General features: G+C 45.4%; 1 protein-coding gene across 1 annotated transcript in view; it reads right to left on the reverse strand.

Annotated features, from left to right (window-relative positions):
- The window catches only part of Prr5l (proline rich 5 like), a 75,278-nt gene that overhangs the window by 22,155 nt on the left and 26,047 nt on the right, over positions 1 to 27,076 (reverse strand). The window contains exons 4-5 of the mRNA XM_042691444.1: positions 14,822 to 14,870; positions 3,157 to 3,214 (exon numbers count right to left, since the gene is read on the reverse strand). Coding sequence (XP_042547378.1) covers positions 3,157 to 3,214; positions 14,822 to 14,870 — 107 coding nt within the window. The remainder of the gene's footprint in view (positions 1 to 3,156; positions 3,215 to 14,821; positions 14,871 to 27,076) is intronic.

Raw genomic sequence — 27,076 nt, forward strand, 5'->3', positions numbered from 1 at the left:
ACTATACTTGAACCAGAGCTCCATTTTAGGCTTTTCAGTCGTTAATTGGAGATAAGAGTCTCATGGACTTTTCCTGCCCAGGCTGACTTCAAACCATGATCCTCAGATCTCAGCCTCCTGAACAGCTAGGATTATAGGTGTGAGCCACCAGCACCCAGCTATCAATTAATTTTTAAGATCCACCAGATGAATGAATGGCACATAGAAAGGGTAGAGGTTTACATGCTAGGTTCCCCTTCACCAAAAGGGGCAGAGTGGCAGGAAAGTCCAAAAGACTGTAATGTTAGGTCACCCTAGTTCCTAAATCCAAAGTGAATCCCAACAACTAAAGGACATACCCCAGAAGGGACAAAGTTTAGTTGCCTTGTTGATGGTTCTTACCTTAAACCATCCACAACAAAGACCAGCAGAGACCCTGAAGACATAAGAAGGTAGGAGAAGGCCCTGCTTGGGCCTGGCTGGCTTCAGTGCCAAGATGGAGATCTACCACAGGGGAGCCCGGTAGCCCACAGAGTGTGACCAAGTCAGTGACTGCCTCCTGCTGGGAAGCTGAGCCAATTGCTGAGGACAAACTTCAGAGAATAATGGAGGTTTAGAAAGGGCTCTCAAGGGGCTAGGAAGGTGGCTCAGTGGTAGAGCGCTTGCCTTGCATGCCTGAGGCCCTGGGTTCGATTCCTCAGCACCACATAAGCAAAAAGAAAAAAGCCAGAAGCGGTGCTGTAGCTCAAGTGGTAGAGTACTAGCCTTGAGCTGAAGAGCTGAGGGACAGCACCCAGGCCCAGAGTTCAGGCCCCACGACCAGACCCCCCCCCCCAAAAAAAAAAGGGCTCTCAAAATGAGTATCAGGGAAACTGAGGTCCACACAAAGTGGCACTCCTCAGGGAAGAAAGAGGTAAAGGAAGCAGATAATTTCACTCCCAGAAAAAATGGCCCCATGAGTCAGGGACTTAACTCTCTGCAAAAAGGAAAGAGGTTTACATGGAAGATGATAGATATCTGCCTTGTGATGTACCTCAGGATTTGAGGTCACCAGAAATATGTAAGAAGGTACAAGGAATTTCCTGTAGGTCAAGATGAAGGTCATTAAACTCTCAAATAACATGATGTCTTCTGCCCACAAGACTATGACAACTGGACATAAAAGTCCACCTGTCCTTTCTTCTCTGTCACCAAGCAGGGCTTTATATACACAGCAAGCACAAACATATAAAACACGTAGAATCCAATACATTGACACAGACATTTGATGTCTGTGAGCCTCGCATCAAACAATTTTAGGTAACCATTGCTCACCCTGCCTGGCTGTTTCTAAGTCTTCACTACATATGTTGCTCAGTTGAAGGCTGAGAGATGTCTAGCTTCCCCTCTGCAGAGCATTTGAATCTCCGGTCTTAACCAAGATTTTTTTTTTGTCATACAGCTAGTTTTCCAAGTGCCCTCCCCCCACACACAAAATGTAGCTAGGGAAAATGCTTCTTGTACTGTACCTTCCTGCACACCTGTGTACCAATCTAACTCCAAAATGCAAATGTCCTTCGTCTAAGCAAGTCACTTAAAAGTAAGGTCTCCCTTGGTACATGAGTGGATGAAGAAACGTTGGGCACTCATACACTGAAATATTGTTCAGCCTTAAAAAAAATAGAGGGGAATCCTACATGGATGAACTTTGACAACATCACATTAAATGAGATAAACCAGCCATGGAGGGAAAACAAATGCTATGTGATCCATGCACATGAGGCTCCTAGAATAGTCAAATTTATGGAAACAAAACATAATAGTTGTTATCAGGGGCTATAAGAGAGGGCAAAGGGCAACGTCTAGTAAGTTTTGTAAGGTTAAAAAAAAAAATCCTGGAGCTTTGCTATGTAAAAATGGGAAAACAGTAAACGCCACTGAACTGTGATATGGCTAAAATTAAACATTTTGTGTCATTCACTTTTTTATAATTCAAAAAAATAATTTGGTTTAACAGGCATTTATAAACTTGAAAAAAAAATCACAGCACGAAGCTGTAATCTCATCACTCAGGAGAATCCTCCGTTTAAGGGTCAGCTGGGGCTAAATAGTGAGAACTTGTGACATAAAGCCTCAGGCATAAAAAGTCACAGCACAGAGTTGCTGTAGGGGGAAGGAAACCACAGCTCAATGCGATCTCAGATAGGCAGAGGTTAACTTCTTCCATAAGCCTGGGAGTGGGAGAGGATGGGCAGGGGTGGTACTTGCTATATGCCAAACACTAGAACTTTCCAGCATCTGTTTCTCATGTTCCTTCTCCAATGTCCTCCTTCTTTCCTAGACACTGCCTGAGAATGACTAGAACAAAGAGGAAGAAGAAAGGGAAGACTAGAGAAAAATAAAATAAAATAAATCCAGGCCCCAGCATGTAGACCTACTGTGTGCCAGAGGTGATATCACATTAACCACGTGACTTACATGCTCCATAGGACCTCACTCCATGTTGTCACTTTAAAAATGATAACCACCAGGGAAGCTACTAGCTTGCCAAGTCACCCAGGAAGTAGCTGTCGTGCTCTGATCACGTTCTATGTTGGCAGTCACCAAGAGTAGCCCTTGGTAGAGCTGGCAAGTTGGCCAGTGCTTGCCTTTGCAACCATCTCCCATCGGCAACCAGCTTCTTTCTAGCCGGTCAGTTAGATTCCAGAACCTTAGCATAGATGGAAACTTCCCTTTATCCAATCAGACCTCATGGAGTGGGGGCCAGCATGTCTGAATGTCCCGTCCATGAGGAGCCCAGTAAGTATGAGGAAGACCCACAGAAAATAGCCTGGAGCTGATCACAGAGAAAGACATAGCAGGATCTACTCTATAATGAACCCCTTCCAAGGAGACCACTAGGAAGTGCCATGGAAATCCCTTCCCGGAGGTCTCCAAGAAACCTACCCCAATCCAACTTCTTCATTTTTCCATGTACAGCTCTGTCATGCATGGCCTTACCCTGAGCGGCTGACTTAATGGTTGGGACAAAGTGGACGGGGCTGACTCATTGGCTGGCACCTCGCACTTTAGGACAGAATCGTCTCAAAGGTCCAGACATCAAAGGCTGAGTCATGGAGAGGCTGAGTCACAGAGAGAGAGAGAGGCCCAGATCCACAATCCATGTTGGGAGGAGGGGGGTTGTAATAGGGTACTTGCCTTCACACAGCTTGACCTTCTCTTCCACAAAGAACAGCCCCTTCGCCAGAAGCTGGTTCTGCCAAAAGAGAACAAAAGAACACAGGAGTTGAGCAACTCCTCCACTTTCAAGCGGCAAGAGTGTAGAGTTCTAGGCACGGGTGTGTGGTCTCCTGCCCCCCACAAGCTGAAGCGGTTCCTTTGTTCTCTTGGAAGGCCAAGGTCTTGAGAGAACACTGACTGCTACTCGTTGGCCAACGACCAAATGTCACATGTCACGTCACTAGGGAAGGGACAAAACACGGGTTTGTCAGGGTCCGTTTGTTGTTGATACCCAGTGTCCCTGAGGCCTCAAAGGGACTCTGGAGGTAATGGAAGGTTATGTAGGGATTTTTTTAAAAGATAAATTTGGGATCTCTCACACTCACATGAAAGAGACTTTATAAAATCTTAAACAGCAGTAGCAGCATGCGTTCCTCGGCGAGGGTGTGAAATCAAGCTAAGTCCTCTCAACCCTTCAGCTAGCAGTGGGTGGTGGGTGGTGTCCTGCACCTGCCAGAGCTGTAACTCCTTCATCTCACTGAATTCAGTCCTATCCGGTTGGTACTCATGGCAGCGAAGAGTCCCACGCATGGCGGGCAGAGCTGCTCTTCCTGGGTCTAGAAACTTGGCTCTTTCCCCTCCTCCTTTGGTGCCTTCTGAGCTATTCTCTTGCCTAGACCTCCATCCCTCCCTCAGAGGGGGTACATCTGGTCCCTAAGACATAGAGCAGCCCCCCTGAGTCACAGAAGCTTGGAGATCAGTGATGGTTAGTCTCCCTCCACACCTTTCTTGTCAGAGTAGCGAAGGCCTGTGCTCTCATGTTCCTGGGGAACCTGGGCTCTGCACGTGGAGTTTAACACTCTTCAGTTCCTGTCTTCAATTACCACCATGTCTATCTTTGAAGTTGTGCTTTATACATAAAGTCTGGGGAGGCGGGGAGGCAGGTCCTGGGAGGACAGAGCTTCCTTTCCTTGGAGTCCTGCCTCCAGCCCCCTCCCCGGGAGTTTTCAGGCACCTGATGTTTACACCATGGTTACCTGGGCTGCACCCAGACTCCCCTTCTCATCCCACCACAATGTCACTCTACTCCTGAGCGGTGACAGGGTGGCATTGTGGGACCTAGTCATGGCACAGGAGGAGGTCAGGTTGGGCATGTGTCTGCATTATTTTGACCAGGGACACGATGGCAGCTGTCCTTGGCCTGGCCTGGCCTGGCAGCATCGTCACATTTGCTAGTGACACAGTGACCCTTTCTTGGGTACCTATAGTCACATAGACTATACAGGTACAAAGGTTTTGATACACAAGAAGGAGGGAGGGAAGCAGGGAGGGAGGGAACAAAGGAGGGAGAAAAGAAGGAAGAAAGGAAGGAGAAAGAAAGGAGAAGAAAGAAAGAAGGCAAGGAAGGAAAGAGGGAGGGAAAGAGGGAGGAGAAAGACACCTCTAGAAGTATCTGTTCTCCCAGGCTATCACCTCTGCTTGTCCCCATCCCTGGCAAATGTCGCCTCCGCAATGTTCTCCATGGATGTTCCCAGCTGTGGGGTGGCAGAGCTGAAGACCCTGCTTCTCTCCTGCCTGACTCTCTCCTGCTCCCCACCCAAAGGCTTCCAGCCAACAACAGTGAAATCTGATAGCGGCCACGACCTGGGGCTTGGCCAAGGGCCTGGTGCACTTCATGCATCTTCCCCCTCACCACAGTGACCTTGGACACGGATGAAATTGCACTTTAATGAAGTGGCAGAGGGATCTGGAAGTGAAAAGAGAGCTGACATTTTTTTCCCCCTCAGACACAGGAAAATGGGCTGTAAACAGAAATATGAGGCTCAGTTAAGAAGAAATGCAAGCAGCCACATCTAGGGAGAGAGATCCCAGCCACATGGCTTTCATGGGAAGAGCAGACCCAGCTCATCCTAGCTCATTGGTGGGTGTGAGGCAGTGGAGGTGAGTAGAGAAAAGGGGGAGCAGATTTGAGGGGTGGGATTTATACACCTCATCAGTAGGCATCTTTCAACCTGGTGAGAGGGACCCAGAAGGAAAAAAAAAAAACAGAAGTAACTAAGAATACTAGGGAGCCAGGTATAGTGCAACATGCCTATAATCCCAGCTACCTGAGAGGTGGAGGTAGGAGGATCATGATTTGAGGCCAACCCAGGTGAAAATGAGACTACCTAAAAAAGAAAAAAAAAAAAAAAAGCAAAAGGACTGGGGGACTCCTCCCAGTTCAAGTGGTAGAGCACTTGTCCAGTTAGCCAAAACCTGGAATCTAATCTCCAGAAGACGATGAGGTGTTGGAAGAGGAGAACAAGAAAGAAGAGGAGGAGGAGGAGGTGGAAGAAGGGGAGGAGGAGGAGGAAGAGGAGGAGGAGGAGGAAAAAGAGGAGGAGGAAGGGGAAAAGGAAGGGGAAGAGGAGAAGGAGGAGGAAGAGGAGGAGGAGGAATAATAAGAGGAGGAAGAGGAGGAAGAGGAGGAAGAGGAGGAGGAAGAGGAGGAAGAGGAGGAATAAGAGGAAGGGGAGAAAGAGGAGGAGGAGGAACAACTTGGGGAAAGGAAAAATGAATATAGCTAATTCTATTTTCCAGCAGCAACTTTCCACACTGAGTACAAACTCTGAATACCAAGATTTAATGCTTCTGCAGCTGCTTACTGCTTTGGCTTGGGCAGGCCAGGAATACACCTTTTTCATGTATTATCTCATTTTGCCTTTTCCATGAACCTAGTCTTCCCTTACAGATGAAGGAACTGAGGGAGGCCCAGAGAATCACTCAGCCAGAAATATGCTGAGTTAGTCTAAACTCCGAGCCTATCTCCTTTCTCACCTTTCCCTGCATCACCACCACCACTTACTATAAAAATACTAAGCTGTTGGTGGTGGACTGCTCACTGTATACCAAGCCCTTGAAGGTCATCTCACTTAGTATTATACTTCACTTAAGAAGTAGGCACCGTGATTCCCGTATTACTATTAAGAAAACAGATTCAGAGAGGCTAAGTAGCAAGCCTGAGGACACATAGCTTGTAAGCATCCTAGCAAGGATTGGAATCCAGGTCTACCTGGGAGAAGGCCTGGTGTACATTTAACATCAAGCTGCCCTGCCCTGGAGGAGCGTCTGGTGTGCTTGCCAGGAGGAAGAGATGAGGTCCGTATCAGGCTCAGACATAGGACAGAGCTTGGCAGCACCCAGGCCACAGAACAAGGTTCTACCAGAAGGTTTCCATCCACGTGGATTGTTTCTGCTGCCCAGCCCTATCCCCAACTGCCCAACTTCCACCTCTTTGAAAGCACTTTTCCAGCACCTTCCTTTCCACCATCCACATTCCAGTGTTTAGCAAGGGTGAATCTTAGAGGATCCCATTCCCAAAAGGGATCTGTTGGCTACACCACTCTGCCTATTAAGAATTTAGGTTAGTTAGCCAGCATCCATCCCGGACACCTGTTTCTGGTGGTATCGATGTCTTCAAAGGTTCCTGTTATTGGCAAGAACTCCATGATGGAATCACTGACTACCTCCATGTTTTTCCTGTGACTCAAAGGCCAGCCACCAACTCTAACAATGCCTGCATTTCCTGTGAACCTAGATGCCTTTCCTACTCAAGCAATAAAATGGCCTCACCAACACAATTCACCCTGCAGACCCAGAGAACTCCTAATAAACCAGTCCCAGTGTGGGCACGCATGAAGAGAGCAGGAAAAAATCCCCAGATGGCAAAGTAGCAAAGATCAAAAATAGCACCAATGTGAATTCTCCCTTCAGCACCATGACAGTAATAATTTAAAAAGTAGATTTGCACTTTTAAAATGATTTTTATAAGGAAGCAAAAAAAAATCAGTCCGTGTCTTATTGGCTAGACACTCAAAAACACAAATCCTGAAACTCTTTCTCCCCTAGGGCTTCACTTTTACAAAGGAAACCTTGAAGACATTTTAACATTTCAAGGATGGCTCCCATGACCTAGGTGGCTCTTTGCTCCAGCTTTTCCAAAGATCTAAGAGACAGAAGGTTCGGAGCCTGTAGAAAGGAGTTCATCATAACACAATCCCTTTTTTGGCCTTTAGGAGGAAGAAAGGAGTTAGCCCAGTGAGTTAGTGTTCTCAGACTTGAGCATGCATAGAATTACCCAGGCTCCTCTTTGCTCCCAGTGAGTGGGCAAGGCCTGAGAATCTGCCTTCCTGTAGGCTGAGATTGAGATGATGATGAACATGTGAACCAGGGACCACACTTTGAGAACCACTGACTTAGAACAGTGTCCGGCATGTAAGTACATTAACACTTTACCATTTTCGCCCTTTTAATAAGTCTTGAAAAGCCTTCAGAAAAGTTTCTTGCCAGACACTAGTGGTTTGCACCTGTTATCCTAGCTACTCAGGAGCCTGAGCTCTAAGGATGGAAGTTCAAAGACAGGAAGAGCAGGAAAGCCCATGAGACTCTCATCTTCAATTAACCAGCAAAAAGCCAGAAGTAAAGATGAATTTAAAAAGCTAAGGGAGAGTGCCTAGGTCCTGAATTCAAGCACCAGTGTTGATATGTGAGCATGCATACACATGTGCACGCACGCGCGCACACACACACACACACACACATACACAGAGTTATGCCTTCCATATTGAACAAAAATTTCCAACACAGCTGGGTGCAGGTGGCTTGTGCTTGTCATCCTAGCTACTCAGGAGGCTGAGATCTGAGGATTGCAGTTCAAAGCCAGCCCAGGCAGGAAAGTCTGTGAGACTTTTATGTCCAATTGATCACCAGAAAACTGGAAGTGGTGCTGTGGTTCAAGTGGTAGAGCACTTGCCTAGAGAGGAAGAGCTCAGGGCTAGCATCCAGGCCCAGAGTTCAAGCCTCACAACTGGCCCCCAACACACACACACACACACACACACACACACACACACACACACACACACACACACACACAATTTCCAACACAGCCTTGACATTCCCTGTCCATTGATTGACCAAACACTTCTGCTTATTTTAACACCACATCCCCAGCATCTACTACTCTGCCTCCTCTCTCTGCTCTAAACATAGCTCTTGACACACTGTGCCTGTCTACAAGAAATCACCCAATAGCATACATAATTGTCTCTGAAACTATATTCTCATGAGAAACAATACAATTACATAATGCAGGAGGAATTCTGGTCCCATACAGTTAAAAAGGGTTGGGAGTTTCCTAGGCAGACCCTCACTCCTCAGAGCTCATCTTCAGTGATAAATCTTCAGCATTGTACACCTATAGATTCCTTCCTTTACAATTGAGTGTGCATCAACCTGAGTCCAATGGGGCTAAGGAATGGCTCTTTCAGCAGGCCTGTTGATTTTCATCGGTATCTCAAATATATGAAGGCCAGTGGTTACTCAAGACCCATTTTTCACTCTAGCTCCATAAAGTAGTGGGGCGGGGGGGAGAAATTCACCATCAAAGTATACACATAATTTCACAGTAACTACCGAGGAGACTAAGCCCAGAAAAGCTGCTAAAAGACAAGCACCAGCTGGTGGACAGCCATTCAGGGAGCAGCCACAACCATGGTGGGGGGGGGTACTCCCTGAACCCCTAGTTAGCTCCGCCCACTCTCTCCCATCAGTGTGGTCACTCTGTTGTTCACATACTTCACTATGCCTCCCCCAACCCCCGACCCCAAGAACTGGTCAAACCCACAATGCAACTCTAGTGACATAACCCCTAATCCCCAGCCCTTGTCCTCTGAGAGAACCCTGCTATGAATGTTCAGAGTCCCTTTGAATAATACCGGCCCCAAGTTCACCTTCAAAGCAGGGAACATATGGAATTTCTCCACTCCTTGCTGTCTACTTCTTTAGTTCTCTCTCCTGTTTTGCAGTCATACCTAGTTAAAGATCAGCCATCCCAGGCTGATCAAGCAAGAGCTGAAACTTCTCTCCCCTATTCAGTTTGGGGCTGTAAATCAAAGCTGTTTTCACGAATGTCTTCTCTCCACTCCATGTGTCCTTTATCATTCCTATCTTGTTCCTACAATGTGTATTTATTCCTTCTGGGCTTATTTATCAGTCCCCTGGTATAGATTCAACTATCCGCCTGCACTTGTCTTCAATGATAAACTTCAAGGGTACCAGGGTATTTCGCAAAGCTCTCCTTTTCTGCCATCTGCCACATGCCAAAAGCCCTTCACGTTCCTACCATGACAAATCCACTTTGTGGACTCTTGAGGAGATGAGTAGCGAATGGATGCACCTATGCACACACACATATATGCATGCACGCGTGTGTATTCACACATATACACAACTATATGAACACATGTACACATGTATACACATATACATCTATGCACATGAACACATATCGGCAAATGGGAAAATACACATGCACATATATACATATACGCATGTGTATATATACATACACACATATCTATAAACACTACCGACTACTATAGCTGTTTCTCTTCTCCCTCAGACTGACTCGGTCATTGATTCTAGCTCAACTTTCTGTATCAAGCAAAACTCTAGCTATGAAAAAATAAAAAACAAAAACAACACAAAAAGACTGGACCTTTCTTGTTTTGTTTTGTTTTTGTTGGTCATGGGGCTTGAACTCCAGGCCTGGGCATTGTCCCTCAGCACTTCAGCTCAAGGCTAGCACTCTACCACTTGAGCTACCGCGCCACTTCTGGTTTGCTGGTAGTTTATTGGAGATAAAAGAGTCTCACGGATTTTCCTACCCAGGCTGGCTTTGAACCATGATCCTCAGATCTCAGCCTCCTGAGTAGCTACTGGCACCTGGCCAAGACTGAACTTTCTAGGCTGGGAAAAGCCTTTAATATAGGATGCAGATGCTGAATTGGCCAAGCGTTCGGTGTAACTCCTCCATCTGCACTGCCCCCCCGCCCCCCTATCCCCTGAACCACCAAGATGCCTACCTAGGCTATTAAAAAATGCCAAACATTTCATATCCTCAGTTTCAAACATTATATGGAACCAATTATCCCTTAGAGCTGCCACTAGGATATAGAGTTTCCAATTTTCCTTCCAGTCACAATTCAAAACAGACAGAGAGAGGAGAAGAAAAAAAAGTTCAGTAGTGGAAATGTCAGAGGTTTTTCCGGCCAGTGTCTCTGGGAAATCTCCCTAGGCTTCTGTGGATCAAACAGCCTGTTTTCTGTGTGTGCAGACAGGAGATAAGCACGTGTCCCACCTGCTTCCCCCGCCTAACCTGGGGTCATTCTGATTATTCCTCACTGCAGATACTCTTTCTGCAAGGCTTTCTTTTAAAGCTGTAATAAAAAGAAAACACTCCCTTGCACGAGCAGAGCCACAAAGACAGCTCTGCTCTGATTGGGAAGGAGGGATCCTGGGAAGGGACGGGACCTCACAGCCTCATACAGGTGCCTGGTGGTAGCCACGGCTCACCCTTTCAAAGCTCATTCTCCCCTGTCCCAAGCCACCTCAGCCACAGTTGTGGGGACCCCCCTGCCCAGTTTTCAGTTCTGCTGCTCATGCACCCACTCCTTCCTCCTACCTTTTTTTCTGGAGCCTGATTTGGATTTAAAACAAAAAACCTATACCTAGTAAGCTGGATGTGAAGCTAAGCCTGCCCCTATGAGCTGGGTCTTCCTCCACTCAGGGCGATTTGGTCTACGTAGGAAAGTGTCCCCACATTGAACTTGCTTGCCAAGTCAGAGCCATGGCCCAGCCCACCTACTCTATTATTCTTCTTTTCATGCTGTGTTTCTTAAATCAATGCCACCATGTTTAAAAAAGAGAATAGTGGGGACTTCATATAACACTGAAGAATCAATTCAATACAAGCAAAGTAACACTACAAAATCCTAACGAAAGCCAGGAGCCAGTGGCTCACACCTATAATCCTAACTACTGAGGAGGCTGAGGGCTGACAATCACAGTTCAAAGCCAACCCAGGCAGAAAAGTTTGTGAGACTCTTATCTCCAACTAATCATCAAAAAGCCAGAAGTAGAGTTGTGACTCAAGTGGCAGAGTGCCAGCCTTGAGTTAAGAACCTAAAGGAGAGCATCCAGGCTCTGAGTTCAAGTCCCAGGACTGGCACACACACACAGCCTTAACTAGGCCATGTCCTTTAGTTGAAGTTTCTAAGTTCAGCCTGATTCTTCTTCTTTGAACAAGAGTGTTAAGTCCTGGAAAAGAGGAGACACAATGGCACACTGCCCAAGACCTTCTCTGGCATAACCATAAGGACTAAAACATAATTTAAAAAGTTAAAGTCTCATAGGGCGCTGGTGGCTCACACCTGTAAACCTAGCTACTCAGGAGGCTGAGATCTGAGCATCAAGGTTCAAAGCCATCCCAAGCAAGAAAGTCCATGATACTCTTTTTTTTTTTTTTCCCTCAGTCATGGAGCTTGAACTCTGGGCCTCGGCACCGTCCCTAAGTTCTTCAGCTCAAGGCTAGCACTCTACCACTTGAGCCACAGCACCACTTTCGGTTTTCTGGCGGTTTATTGGAGATAAGGACCTCTTGGGCTTTCCTGCCCAGGCTGGCTTTGAACCATGATCCTCAGATCTTAGCGTCCTTAGTGGCTAGGATTACAGGCGTGAGCCACCGGCTCCCGGCTCTCCATGAGAGGTCTCCAACCAGAAAACCAGAAGTGGTACTGTGGCTCACGGCAAGAGAAAACTAGCCTTGAGCAAAAAGAGCTTAGGGACAGTGACCAGGTCCTGAGTTCAGGCCCCACAACTTACAAAAAAAGAAAGAAAGAAAGAAAGAAAAGTCTCCATGACCCCTAATGCTACTAAATGCCTTGTGTGGGTCACCTAAAATCAATCCAAGTTTCAGTGGTAAACAATTCTTCCTGCACTCCCAAGACTGTTCCCTGAACATCTACTTGGTATTCTTCACAGGCTAGGAAATCAACGAGTTCAAAGCAACAGCAAGAACAGAACATGTGCCTATCTGATTCTAAAATCAATATTTTACAAAACTGTCTAGAAGAGCCTTCTTTCCAATCTAGGACCTTAAATACAGAAAACCCCAGACTCCCCACACTACACCCTCATAAAAAGAGTCATAATCACCAAGCAGCTTCTCTGATTTCCCCTCTGATAAGAGGCCAGATGTGGTTATTAGTTTTTAAGTTCTCTGGCATGCTTTGTACACAGTATGAACAGCCCCTGAAAACCTCAAGGGCCTCCCATAGAAATGGGTCCCCACCCAAACACACCCTTCCTACTGTCCTAGCCCCCAACAGACAGCTGACATTTTAAAACCTGATTGAAACCACACCAAACCCAGTGTCTTTCAAATGTCATCAAGAAAGGCAGCCCAGCCCAGGGGAGGGGGGGTTCTCAAGGCCTGATTGAAAAAGTGTTTCTCTGTAGCTGGGTTTAAAAATCAATCAACCAAGAAGGCAGAGGAGGAGAGAAGGCCAAGGCCAAGGCTGACCTTTGAGTCAGCCTGATCTTTATTTGTGACTAATTATCTCTCTCTTAGTCTTCAGGTTTCTTCTTCCTGAATAAGAGCTTTCTTCCAAGAAGCTAAGACATCTGACCCCACTGAATCCCAGGGTCCCAGCTTGAGGGCAGCTTTTCAATTTTTATTTTCTTTTATTTCCATGTGTGTGTGTGTGTGTGTGTGTGTGTGTGTGTGTGTGTAACTGACAGTTACCATTCTTCTAAAGTATTCGTAAAGGTTTATGCTTCCTGAAACTTGGGAGGAAAATTTGGAAAAAAATAATAATACAAGAGTATTTATGTTTTTAAAACCAAAAAAATCTCTTTAAACTGTCTTAAAAGTATGCTCTACTTGGCCATAAAATAATATAACTGCTGAATTGAATCCCCTTTGTACAACTACTTAATGATAATACAAAATAAATAAAAAAAATAGTACAACCTAACTGAAATCAAGATCATGTATTTTTACGTGATTTCCCCATTAAGGGGGCTGGGTGACATTTTTGAATAACACATAGGAACCCACCTAAATTTAATAAACCCTATTACTTTTTCTTAGCTTAGTCCCTGCTAGTCCCTTGCACTAACGACCTATATACAGTTAGGTCCTATCATCCCCATCACAGAGAATCAGACGCTGAATCCAGATTCCTTGTCTTGAAGGCCCATAACCTTGATCACAAACCACCTTCTACTGCCCTTGAACACTAGTGCTGAGTTCTTCACCTGGCTTATCTCATGTAAACCATACCTTCTAACCTTATAAAGGTAAACAGCATTTTTATTCTAAAGTTACAGATGAAGAAACTGAAGCCACTTTCATACTCAACAGACTAATAAAAAGCATGGCCCTGACTTTGTTGAAGTGCCAGTCAGTTACTCACTGTCCTCCAACACCTGCCCACACACCTTTGGTTAGAGTCAGGAAAGTCAGGATTAGAAACTCCTAGACATGGACCAGGAACCTTGAACTCAGTGGTCCTGTAATCATAGCTACAGGCTAGAGGGAAGATCCAGTTCTTCAACAGAACAGACTAGGAAGCTCTGTAAGAACAAATAACTTGGTTCCAGAGTATGTAAAAGTAACGCAATCATATACCATACACAAGGCTGGGAGGAAAAGCGCTCATGGCAACAAGCATGATCTGGGTGGCCAGGGGAGATCCCGTCTTTTCAAGACATCCACATGGCCAAAACTACTTCCACAGTAATACCAAGAGAGCTGTTTTTGCCATTCCTAGCCTGTGCAGTGACACTGTCCCAAAATACATAATGTAGGATGTTGTCACAGATAGAATGTAAAGCAGACAGGCTGGCCAGCTACCCCAGGAAGCAGCCAGAGAGATTTGCACACACGTAAGACAGTTCTAGTCTTGTTATCATCCTTTATTCTCACAGCTATTTTTTTCATAAAAGTACTAGCTTTATTACCATTAATAGGTTTAACACTTAAATGAATTTTGAAGCTTCAACTTCTTAACTTTCCTTTTGGAATTTCAGCTCCTCTTGAATCACTGCATTTTAGTTTTTACAAGTCATCTTAGGACAAATCAGCGATTGAGGTTTAGCAAGGGACAGTTCCTGAACATAAAGAACAATTACATGCTCCATTTTCCTAGAAATACCGATTGGCTAGAATAACAAACATTGCCGTAGAAACAAACATTTAAAGCCATAGGTCACTGCATTTATATGCATAAAAAGCCATCAACAAACATGCATGATGTTCAAACATTATGGTAGCTATGGTTCTAAAACCTGAAAACTTAAGTGAGGAATTTATATTTCTAATGAAACCCATATTTATACGCAATGGTGACCAGAGCTTAGGTTGACATCAGGATCGGTTCATCTGTCCAGATGCATTAGTAGCCCATTACCAAGTCCTTTGTGCTTAGAATACATGCAAAACATCAGTAGCCCCACCACCAATTGCTACGACTTCATTTCTTTTTCTTTCTCTTTTTTTTGTCAGTCATGGGGCTTGAACTCTGGCCCTGGGCACTGTCCCTGAGCTTTTCAGCTCAAGAGCTAGCGCTCTTGAAACCAAAAGCCATGACAGTTGCCTCTCTAACCCCAGGGGCCACATTCTTCTAGGGACCCTTGCAGCCTACTCGGCACTACAGCAAGTGTTGGAGGAACATCCAGGTATCCACATCTCCAGCCCCCTGGGTACCTGTGCCCCGCCCCCCACATGATAACAATGGATGCTCAGACCCACACAGCTTACCTGGAAATAGTCTGAGATGAATGATCCTAGTTCACTCTTCAGCAGTCGCCTAGGAAGAGAGAAATATGTCAGGCAGCCCTTGGTGGCCAGGGGTTGTGGTGACAAGTTCCCCGTGGGTGCTGACAGGCGCTCACCAGCAGCATGGGGAAGTCAGACCTAAAGAGGGTGTGCACCCTCCTACATCCTGCTAACACCCCTGCCCAGTGTCATCCCAGGGATGGAGATCCTAGAGAAAGAGCCGTTCCTCATTTTGTGCTTAGAAGGCAGATGCTGGAACTCCTAGTGCTAACAGAGTTAACCAAGACTGGCTTTGTGTGAAGAAGAAAAAGGAGAAGAAAGAGAAGAGGAAGGAAGAAGAAGGAGGCAATAAAAACCAAAAAATGCAAAGTATGCCATTTTTATTGGAAATTTTGTGTTTAAACACACTGTGTTCCACTAGGCAAAAGGGTAATATTGACCGCAATGATAGCTTACCAAAGTATTTTTTTAATGCACAGGATAGAAATTTATTTTGAAGTTCTTCCCATTTGCAAAGCATCTTATACATTAAAACACAATTTTCATACATTATTCAACCAAGGATTTAAAGTAAGTTGGGAGGGGAATGAGATGGGGAAGGGTCTAAGGGTAAAATTATTATTCATCCTGTACAGATCAAGAAATTAAGGCTCAGAGAAGTTTTACAACTAAGTAATGACAGAGTCACGACTCAAACCCAGATTTTAAGCAAACTGAACATTTTATTCCATAACTTTCTCCCTTCTCTAAATCACACAGACACTCAGACCTGAAACTCCACTTGACCACTCACTGTGAACAGGCAGACGTAGTCTTCAAAGGGGACTACCCGAGAGCAGAGAGTCTATGTGTCCAATGACAGACATCGACTTAGCAAATCTCTACATGCTACACATCTCCCTATCAGTGGGAGAACAAGGGAGAAGATTAACAATATTTCTGCTTTCAGAGTTCTATTCTTGAAGGGACCAGTTTGACACAAGGCAATTTCTTGTTTGTGTTTATTGGTCCCGGAGCTTGTTTGTTGGGCTTGCTTGCTCACTTGATCCATGCCTCCAGCCCTGTTTTTTGCTGGTTCTTTTGGTGATAGAATCTCATGAACTTTTATGACTGGCTTCAAACCGCAATCCTCCTGATCTTAACCTTCTGAGTAACTAAGATTATAGGCATGAGCCTCTGATGCCTGGCTCAAGGTAATTTCAAAGAGTTTTAAGTGCTAAGAAAAATTAAAATGAAAAATAAATAAGAGTTTGGCACCAGATTTCTTCTCCCTATGACAAATAATGGGGTCATTACTGCCGCTGTTTAATTTGACTCAGACCAGTAGAGGAAGCTAAAAACAAGAATAACTGGCTCCTGAGAACCAGTCAGCTCCCCAGGGAGTGAACTCTCGATGGCTTCTCATGATCTCATTCGCTCCTCCCAGTGGCTGCAGCTATTAAGGAGAATACTCAAACTTTTCACAGCCTTCATTGGATTACCTCCCCCAAACATGCCCACAATCCCACTGAAGGCTAGGGAGCGAGTACTGGTGAGAAAATTACTCTGTATGGAATACAGGATCAAGAATGCTGAGCCAGAAGACAGAAACATTCGCATTCTAACTTCCAGAAAGAGCCCTAGAAAGCTGCAAGATGTGAACCAATAAAATGCCTCCTTTTTCCTACAACTTAAAATACATCCAGTGGTCTATGCTTTGTTTTGAGATTCCTTTTAATGAAAACCTACCAGAATTCTCCTCAACAAGGGCAGGCAGGTCTCCATCAAAAGTCAATGGGCTAAGTCCGGCATTGGGGGGGGGGGGGGGGGGGGAGGGTTCACATTTGTAGTTCTAGATACTCATGAGGCTGAAAAGATCATGGGCCAGGCTAGCTCAGGCAAGAAGTTCAGAGGCCCCATCTCAACCAAATGCTGGACAGAGCCATGAGCAAACAACCACTACCACATCTACAGAAGAAGCATAAATGGCAGGATTATGGTCTAAACTAGAATGGGAAAGAACAAGACGTTGTCTCAAAAATAATCCGCGTGAGTAAAGATTTGGAGGCATGGCTCAAACAAGAGACTTTCTAGAAAGTATAAAGCTCTGAGTTCAAACCCTATTACCACCAAAAAGAAAGGTTATTGGACTGAGTGTGGGTCATTCATTGACTCAAAGTTCTGGCTTTGGGTCAACAAATTCAAGGTCAGAGATAGAAGCATCTTCAGAACAGAAAACAAGCCCGGTGGACAGACACAAATGGACGGAGGCTGCCTCTGGCCATGGGAGAAACACAGCTCTCCTAACGCCTATCTCCTCTGTGGCCACTGGGAAATCTCCAGAGCACAAATGAAGAAGCTGAGCTTGTGAGAGAAATTTAAGAGGCCTAGTAAGGGTTCCTTAGGGCAGAACTTCCTGAGGATATCCTGGGGACGCGCAATGCTGGGCAGCTAACCATAGTTCTGAGATCAAATAACATGCTGTGGTATTGGTACTCTGAGGAACCCAGGCTGAGAAAACCCCATGTTCATGAAGATGCTGCAGGAGAATAGGAAAGAGAAAGAAGATCAATGGGAAGGCAAGCCCATCAAGATTAAAAAGGAGAGCCATTTCCTAGAGAGACAAGGAAGTGGGATCTAAACCTCTGCGATTATCATGAGTTGAGGCTGGATATGGCGATCACCCTGGGATACCTGTAGTGGTACCGAGGGAGTGTTCCGATGCTGCCCAGCAGGAGGATCCAAGAAGGTTTCTGCAACTGCTATGAGGACAGAAAACATAACCACAGTGAGGTAAGTGCAGCACCCTCACCTTGCAGGCAAGGGCTACAGTAAGCCACGCATGGTGACAGGAAGGCGAAGCATTTGGCAGAATCAGGTGCTAAAGGATCAAAAGCTAAGAGCAGACTTGAAGCCACTACTGTCACAAAGACTTAGCAAAAGGACTCTGAGGCTAGAAACAAGCAGATCAGAGTGACAAGATGGTGACAGATAAAAATGAGTAGGTTGGTGGCTCATGCCAGTAACCCAGTCTCTACTCAGGAGGCTGAGTTCAAAGTCAGCCTGGGCAGGAACATTCTCAAGACTCTTATCTTCAATTAACTACTAGAAAACCAGAAGTGGTGCTGTAGTTCAAAGTGGTAGAGCACTAGCTTTGAGCAAAAGAGATCAGGGACAACACCCAGGCCCTGAGTTCAAGCCTCATGACTGACAAAACAAAAATAAAAACTGAAACAGAATGAATAGGACAGGAAGAGGTTCCTTGACAACCAGTTCTTAGTGAGGAGAACTAGACACAGAAGTCAGAACCTGCTTTAATTGCTTTTAGTGTGATGGATTATGACCAGATATAACAGAACTACTTATTTGTCAGTTCTGATCTCCACTGGCCCTTTTCTTTTCTGTATAACACAGTTATGGTTTTTGTTTGTTTAAAATAAGTTTTTTATTGTGAAAATACTGTACAGAGGGGTTACAATCACATGAGCAAGGTAATGAGTACATTGCTTATCAAGCATTGTTACCTCCTTTGTTTTTAGTCCAGGCTAATCTTGAAATCTCTGTGTAGCCCAGACTGGCACCCAACTCAAGATCATTATGTCTCAGTCTTTTGAATGCTGGGATTACAGTCATACACCACCATACCCAGTTAGGCATTACTATGTAAAGTTATTTGAATAGAAAGACCTATCTGATCATTTAAGTCAAGATTTTGTTAGGCTGAGGCTGTCTCAAATGGTGTAGAGCATCTGCCAAGTACTGAGCTCAAACCTAATCCTGCTGAGAGAGAGAGAGTGGGAGGAGGGAGAGAGGGAGAAAGAAGAAGGAGGAGGAAGAGGAGGAGGAAGGAAGGGGAGGAGGAGGAGGAAGGAGGAGGAAGGAAGAGGAGGAGGAAAAAGAGGAAGAGGAGGAGGAGAAGGAAGAGGAAGAGGAGGAGGATTATGTTGTCCTGAATGGGAAAATATTGTCTTATTTCTATCTGAGCATGTTATGAGATAGGGTCACTGCATATGAATAACAGTTTTTCACTGAAAAGGAGGGAGCAAAGAAAACAAAAGGGGAGAGGAAGAAAGGAACATAGGGAGGAAAGAGGAAGGGTAGAAGGGGAGGGTGGGGAGAAGGGAAAGGAAGGGAGGGGAGGGGAGAGGAGAGATACCCAATAAGCAACGGCTATTACAATACTCAACTTGAAGAGCAAAGGATAGGAGCTAGGCCTCTGGGATATAGGAAAAGGAAATCTTCCATTTTCTTATAGACTTCAATATTTTTAAACCATGTGAATAAAGTCCTATTCAAAACCCTTAAAGATTCTAACAGGAGTCCCTGCTAAGGTTACTATGGAGTGGTCCGAAGGCTGAGAAAAAAAAGGGAGGGGGTCCCCAGCCCAGGCACAGAGTCAGGAGTGGCTGGAGCAGGGGAGGGAGAGAATCCTGAAAGTCACAGGAACCTGCCCCTCAGGACCTGCCTCGGGTACTGACCTGAGAACTTTTGCTCCTAGGTCATACAGAGCTAGAGGAGCTGAGGAAAGGAGAACAAAGGCAAGGGGCCAGAGCAGCGCTGGCCAGGCTGGCCTGTGGGCAGACCACAGCTGAGCCAGAGGCAAAATTCACTTCTACGTGCTGTGTCTCCTCTGCTTGCACTTGGCCTCCAGGGGAAGGATACTTCTGAAAAACTCTACCCTTGTCCCGGCTCCTGAGACAAAAGGAGGCTTTCTACTTCTCTCTCTTAATAATGCCATCTCAGAAGGTTTCCCCACCTAAGAGACACACTTCCTAACTGATGGGATGAGTATTATCAAAGTACAGTGCATGTGCTGGAGGTGTGGTTCAGCAGTAGAGTGCCTGCCTAGCATGCACAAGGCTCTGAGTTCAAGCCTTTGAACTGACTCCAACAATAAAAAAGTATATGCATGTATAGAAATATCACAATGAAACACCTTTGTACAATTAGTATACATTAATTTTAAATCTGAAAAAAGAAATGAAGAAAAAGGAGACAGTTCCCCCTTATCTTAAAAAAAAAGCAACAGAGAGAAAGAGAGCGCAATTAATAGAGAACAAGATCTCAATAATCCTTTGAATCATAACAAGTTACTATCAAACTATTTTGTATCTGTCATGGTGCTAGCTGTAAGAAGAAATAAATCAACAGCTCCATGATTTTCTCCTGCTTGAGATGCTTTCTCATGAAGTGCCTAAGTGCAGCTTATCAAAAATCAAGATAAAAAAGAAAAGAGAAGAAACATCAAGTCAGGTATGATATCACATGCCTGCAATGCCAGTGATTCAAGGGGCAGAGACAAGGTGGCAAAAACATTAGAGACTTTCTCTCTAAAACAAGCTGTGTGTGGTGGTGCACACTTGCAATCCAGGCTATTGTGAAGGCCAGTGTAGGATTGTGGTTTGAAGTTAGTATGGACAAAGTTAGCATCAGACCCTATCCGAATAAAACTTAAAAATTATATATGTGGGACTAGGGGCTTAGATCATGTGTTAGAGTATTGACCTAAGCAAGTGCAAGGTCCTGAGTTTCAATCCTCACGCAAGCATTTGTGTGTACATCGAGAACAAACCACAGCCTTTGGCTTTCTTCCTCCTGCTTTTTTTTCTTGCTCTTTGTGCTTTACAAATTAAATTAGTGAGCCAGGTTGCAGTGTGTTTGCATGTGGGAGTGGAGGAGAGGGGATTGTTCTGCTCTGATTTCAGCCTGTGCATCTCTGCTGCCCTGACGTGTGTGTGTGTGTGTGTGTGTGTGTGTGTGTGTGTGTGTGTGTGTGTGTGTATACAAAAAAAAGAAGGTGAAAGTCCTGATTCCCAGTACCTGCTGCGCAACTTCCTTTAAGGCTTAGGGGCCCAGAAGGCCCAGTTGTTTCTAGGATTTCTTCTCTGTCAACAGAAAGGCAAATTACTTGCTGGATAAGCAAACTAAAATATAAAATAACATAAGACAAAAGAAAACAAAACCAAACAATAAAGAATAAAAAAAAATCTATTCCCCAGACAGAGCCTGGCTTTTTTCCAGTTCAAGTATACTAAGCCCTGGCTAGGCGCCAGGCACCGCTGTCAGCGTGTTGCTTCTGCATTTTAGCCTAAACCATTAGGACAAGGGAGCAGTCTCAGCTCTGCTTTTTTTTTTTTTCTTTAAATAGGTATGTTGCAGTCTTGGGGCTTGAACTCAGGGCCTGGATACTATATCTTTGTGTTTCTTTTGCCCAAAGAGACTACTTGAGCCACACCTCCACTTCTGGCTTTTTTGGATAGTTTATTGGAGATAAAAAGGCTCACGGAACTTTCTGCCCAGGCTGGCTTCAATCCTCAGTTCTCAGCTTCCTGAGTAGCTAGGATTACAGGTGGGAGCCATCAGCAGCACCCGGCTCACCTCATTTTTTTTAGTACTTACCAAGACACTGACCCCAGAAATGGGCAGGATCTGGTTGAGTGCAGGTGGGCTTGAGGTCGCTGCTGGAGCGTGGATCCCAACAGCCACTTCCTAGCTATTGTTAGCAACAGCCTGCACAGATGTGAGGAGACTGAAGACACCTACTTTGAAGGATGGCTGAAAGGGTAATCATCACGAAGTTCCCAGAACAACATCTGGCTTAGGGAAGGCTAGGCAAGTATTGGTCACTAAGGTTCTACCTAAGTCTGCTGGACTTGAAACCCCACCTCTGCGGACTCCATCCTTCAGTTCCTCTTCCTTACCAGAACCCCAGCCTAGCACTGCCTAAGCCTTGGATTAAAGATCCAGGGGAGATGCCTGAAGGGCCTAGATGTCAGGGCCAGACATCTAGGCCTGGAAGGTGAAAGGTGGAGACAGCTGGAAGAAAGGGCTGCTGGGATTAGAGGGGGGAGAGGTGGGGAGGGCAATTCCCACAGGAGTTGTTTCACATTCCAGACACCATTTCAATGCCCAGCTTCATTTGGAAACCGAACGCTGCTGCTAACACTCCATCTACCCCAGATGGAGCCACGGGAACTAGAAGGAGAAGGAAGCAGGGAGTACAGAGCAATAGGAAGGGAAGGAGACCCAGACACACAGGGAAGTGACATGGAGTTCAGTCAGAAGCCCAGTGATAATAGGAAGAAGAGGAGCAGCATTCACTGGTCTGTGCTGACTCATCCCTTTTCCCTCCCAGACTGAGGTGTTCCTCCAGCTGTCCAGGCTTCCTGGTACACAGACCAGAGATCTCACTTCTGACGGTCACTCCTGGGCACAGGGGAGATAGCCAGGCACCCCAAAGCTGGGTTCCAGCTGAGAAAGAGGAGCACCAGCACCAGCAAGGGCAGAGGGACTTGACGTAATCACCCTCTGGGCAGGCATTCTCTGTCCTTTGCAAATGAGAGATGCTTAGAACAGCGCCATTAGCCAGCAGCACCCCAGTCTCCACACACCAAGCCAGGAAGGGAGAGGGCTGAGGAAAATCCCTGTAAACCCAACAGCCAGGCTTCAGTTCCCAATACCTATTCCAGACTACTGCCACATCTGGTTTTCAGAGAGACTAGAAATCTAGAATTATAGTGGAAATGGCCAGGTTTCTGAGCAGTATTTAAGCCCAACACGACATGGGCCAGCTGCATAGACTTCCAGCCACCACTGCCCTCTAAATATCTTCCTGTGTCCCAAGGCAAGTCTATTTCTCAACCACAGGCACAAAGTACCAAGAAGACAAGATCAGTCAGAGCCAGCCAAGACCACAGATGTCACTTTAGTCCTTCTCTAACTTGGGGAAAAGAATGTTTCCATTTACTTCATGATCTACTGTTGAGCTCACACATAGGGACGTCAAGCTTGAATCTAGAAAATGCCAACTCCATGCTCAGGCACTCCCTAAAGAGATGCATATGAGGAGTTATTTCACTCCCATAGGCCCGATCTTCCTTATCTGTAAGACAGGAGGTGACCTGGGGATTGCACAAGAGGGGACACACACTCAGCCCTTGCAAGGGCCCTGGCACACACCACAATCTGCAAGCATCTGCTTTAATCGGCTGGTGAACTCTGGCCATAGACCAGCCTATGGGCGGGACCCAGCCTCCTCTTCTCATCTACCCCAATTGGAATCCCACTACAGTCAACAGACAGATGGAAGGAAAGACAGATTTCCCTCCAAGGTCCACTCAGAGATCAAGTATGGCTCTCAGAAGCTCCCCTTTTCCTTGAATAGCTCAAAGCTTTCCTTCACATCACCTCCTTCCTCCCCCAGAACAGAAACAGGATGGTTGGAAGAAGGAAAATGTACATTTCCTGCCTCAGGAACAACTGCAGATAACTCATCTCTGGCTTCCAGAAACCTCAGTACCCAGCCCTTATATCTGCAGAGAAAAGGCTCTTCTAGGGGGTCACAAGCACAGGATGTGTGGTGGTAAGACAGTTATGCAGTCAGCTGCCCTTTCTGCTTTACAGCTACCTGTGATCTCCATATTTCAACTTAAGTATCATTTCCCCCCTAAATCTAATTACATGCCCATCCTCTCCACAGAGCCCAGCATTAGAGTGTTTCCCACCAGCCACTTTAAAACATAGACAGTTAAGCTGGGTGCCCATGGCTCATGCTTATAATTCCAGCTACTCAGGAGGCTGAGATCTGACTATCATAGTTCAAAGCCAGCCTGGGTAGAAAAATCTGTGAGACTTTTATCTCCAATTAACCACCAAAAAAAAAAAAAAAGCCAGAAATGGAGCTGTGGCTGAAGTGGTAGAGCACTAGCCTTGAGTGGAAAAGTCAAGCAAGAGCTTGAGACCTTGTTGTTTGAGCCCTGAGACCAGAAAAAAAAAAGATTCCCAAGAGCCAACCACCTTAATGAGTGTTTCACTATATGCCCAGGACCAGTAGAGCACACCACACACGCATTCAATACATGAACAATAGCGTCACTGACTGCTCTGCTCTGTCCACATCCCAATTACTCAAAATGCAAAGTCTCCTGAACAACCCACTGCACAGGTGGTGACTAAATCCATACTTTTCTGGCTCTTCCAAGCTACCTAAGTCAGTAGAAGGGTTGGCTGCTGCTTGGTGTCAGACACTCCTGATTCTGGAAGGATTTGTGAGCCCCAGGCCTTCATGCTGAGCTTGGCCTTACTCCCCAGATATAAGCAATCAGGCTGAGCCTGGACAGGGGTGTTAAAACCACTGTCCCACAGAGAATTCAAATGAGAGGATGTGAATTCAGGGTCAGACCAAGCCAAGGCAGATGGAAATTCAAGAAAGCCACAACTGTCGGTTGTGAGTTAGCCAGAATATGTCTATTCCAGAAGGCCATTTTCTTGCCTTTAGGGATAGAACGTTGTGCAAGCTCTGCTTCCTTCATTGGTAGTTTCTTCAGAAAACATTCTGATTTATGGTTTTCTTATCAATAGATTATGAGATTTGACTTTTTGTTTGTTTGTGTCCTGGGGAACTGTCCTGGACCTGGAGCTGACCCTGAGACTTTTGCTCAAGGTTAGCATTCTACTTCAGCTTTTTGTGTGTGTGCTTAATTGCAAATAAGGGTCTCACAAAGTTTCCTGCCCAGGCAGGCTATGAATCAAGATCCTCAGATCTCAGCTTCCTGAGTAGCTAGGGTTATAGGTATGAGCCACCATCATCTAGCTTTGTGTTTTGACTTTTATTCGGGGGAGAAATTGGTGACTCTGTTTCTGATGGAATTATTTATTCTGATGGATTTATCCCGAAAGTAGGGGAGTAGTTATCTCTAAATCCAGTTTGGCCACCAACTATCCAAAGCTCTGCATCACAGCTACATCAAAGGTGGCTAAAATATAGAGTTCATTATGAATAACATGATTTTTTTTAAAAGGAGGGCCAGATTTACAATGGCTGCATTAGGTGACCCAATTACATAAAACCCTCTGCATTCTTGACCTTCCTTTACAAGAGCTAATATTTATATATATTAACCTCTCCCAAATACTCCACGGTTTGAAAGAGGCCCCAGGGGGAAGTAACCCAGGGAAGATGATTCAAGTTTTGACATAGGACTTAGGTAACCCAACCACCGCCCCCCCCAAAAAAAAAATTATTAGCATTTGGCCTGAAGAGATTGCAGAACCGAGAAAGTCGTTTCCTCTTGTTCTTGTCTCAGTAGAAAGAAGAAACAGCTGCCTGGTAAGAAAGTAACATCACCCAACCTTCAGTTCCAAGTGTCTTTCAGGAGCTGCCAGTTGACAGGGAACTCACCTCACCCAAACTCTGGAGAAATAGATCTGCAGGACTGGCTATAGGACACTCACCCATTGCTAACCTGTATGTGTATCACATAACCACATATTGTTCTTAGATATTCACAACAAGAATTATATTGATGGCTGGGAATGTGGCTTAGTGGTAGAGTGCTTGCCTAGCATGCATGAAGCCCTGGGTTTGATTCCTCAGTACCATATAAACAGAAAAAAAGTCAGAAGTAGCACTGTGGCTCAAGTGGTGGAGTGCTAACCTTGGGCAATAGAAGCTTAGGGACAGTGCCCATGAATTCAAGCCCCAGGACTGGACAAAAAAAAGAAAGAAAGGAAGAAAGAAAGAAAGAAGGAAGGAAGGAAGAGAGAGAAAGAAAAAAAGAAGGAAAGAAAGAAAGAAGGAAAGAAAGGAAGGAAGGAAGGAAAGAAGGAAGGAAGGAAGGAAGGAAGGAAGGAAGGAAGGAAGGAAGGAAGGAAGGAAGGAAGGAAGGAAGGAAGGAAGGAAGGAAGGAAGGAAGGAAAAGCAAAGCAAAGAAAAAGAAAAAGAAAAAGAAATATTGAGTATATTGAATCAGTAGCCATTAGCTCAGGCCTGTAATCCTAGCTACTCAGGAGACTAAACTCTGAAGCTTGAAGCTTGAAGCCAGCTTGGGCAGAAAAGTCTGTGAGACTCTTATCTGCAATTAACCACACAAAAAAGGTGGAAGTAGAGATGGGGCTCAAATGGTAGAGTACCAGCCTTAAGCAAAAAAGCTAGGGGAGAATGCTTTGGCCTTGAGTTCAAGACCCAGTACTGTCAGAGGAAGAAAGGAAAATGGAAAGGAGGGAAAGAAGGAAGGAGGGAAGAAAAGAAGGAGGGAAGGAAGGAAGGAGGGAAGGAAAGAAGCAGGGAAGGAAGGATGGAAGGAAGGAAGGAAGGAAGGAACTCCATGAGTTAGTTCAGTCTTGCTCCCCAGGCCTCTGAATTCAGAAGCTGCTCATTTAAGTCAAAACATTCTACTGAACCCAGCACACACTGGGCACTGTCACAACTGACTGAACAATGAGCTTGGGAACAACTTGGCCTTCTAGCCTTCCATGTCTTCTTTCTGACAATCCATCCCATGTCCTCTGTTTTATCCACCATCGTACTTCAGCCCTGTTAAGTTTATGAATCTCTTCTGCAAACTGGCTATCCAAAAGGAAATTCAAAACCTAAGTGTTCTGAATGTCTGGACTTTAGAACCCAGCCAGAGCACAGCATGTCCCTGTCAGTGTATTAGGTCTTCAACAGGAACAGCTGGATTTATTTCCAGAAAGGCTCTTGCAGATGTAGATGCAGACTTGGGTCAGAGTGTTTAATGCCCCTTGAGATGCCCAAGTCATGTATATGCCTGGAACCCACTTCCAGTTCCTAGTGGTACTCCAAGCTTCCATGAGGGGAAAGCCTGTCTCCACTTGAGCCACTCTCTTCAAAGCCAAAGGGCAGAAGATACAGAAACAAAGGCGGAACAAGCTCCGGTTTCTGAGAGTCATGAGTTAGTCTGGGTTTAGTTCACATCTGAGCAGTTTCCAGCCCCAGCCATCTGTCATTCCCCTGAGACTAGCATCTGATAGTGCCCCAACACCAGAAAGAAAAGTAATGGGGATGGACAGGACCAAAGTGCATATGGAAATAGCTTAATGAGACTCACTACAAACGATTCACAAGGAAGACAATTAAGGAAGAGAAATAGAGGCCAGGTGAAATCAATCAAACCACATTCCATGCATATGTGTAAGTATCACAGTGAAACCTATTCATACAATTAATTTATGCAAATTCAAGAGATAGGCTCCATAAAAGGAATAATAGCAGAAAGACGGATCAGGAGCCATTGGCCTAACTGTACTACCAATGTAGAATCTCTCACTGACGCAAGATGGTACAGGGCGTGAGGGTGTTACCATGAACTGAATTGTGCCCATCTATCTCCAAATTCCAGTGCCTGCCTAAGCCCTACCTCTCAAGGTGAGAGTACTTACAGGTGAAACTTCAGGGAAGGAATTAGGTTTAGATGAGGTCAAAAAGTCAGGACCCTCAAGATCTGTTACATTCCTAAT

Source organism: Dipodomys spectabilis, unplaced genomic scaffold (assembly GCF_019054845.1).
Source record: "Dipodomys spectabilis isolate Male_0828 unplaced genomic scaffold, ASM1905484v1 ptg000145l, whole genome shotgun sequence".
NCBI lineage: Eukaryota > Metazoa > Chordata > Mammalia > Rodentia > Heteromyidae > Dipodomys > Dipodomys spectabilis.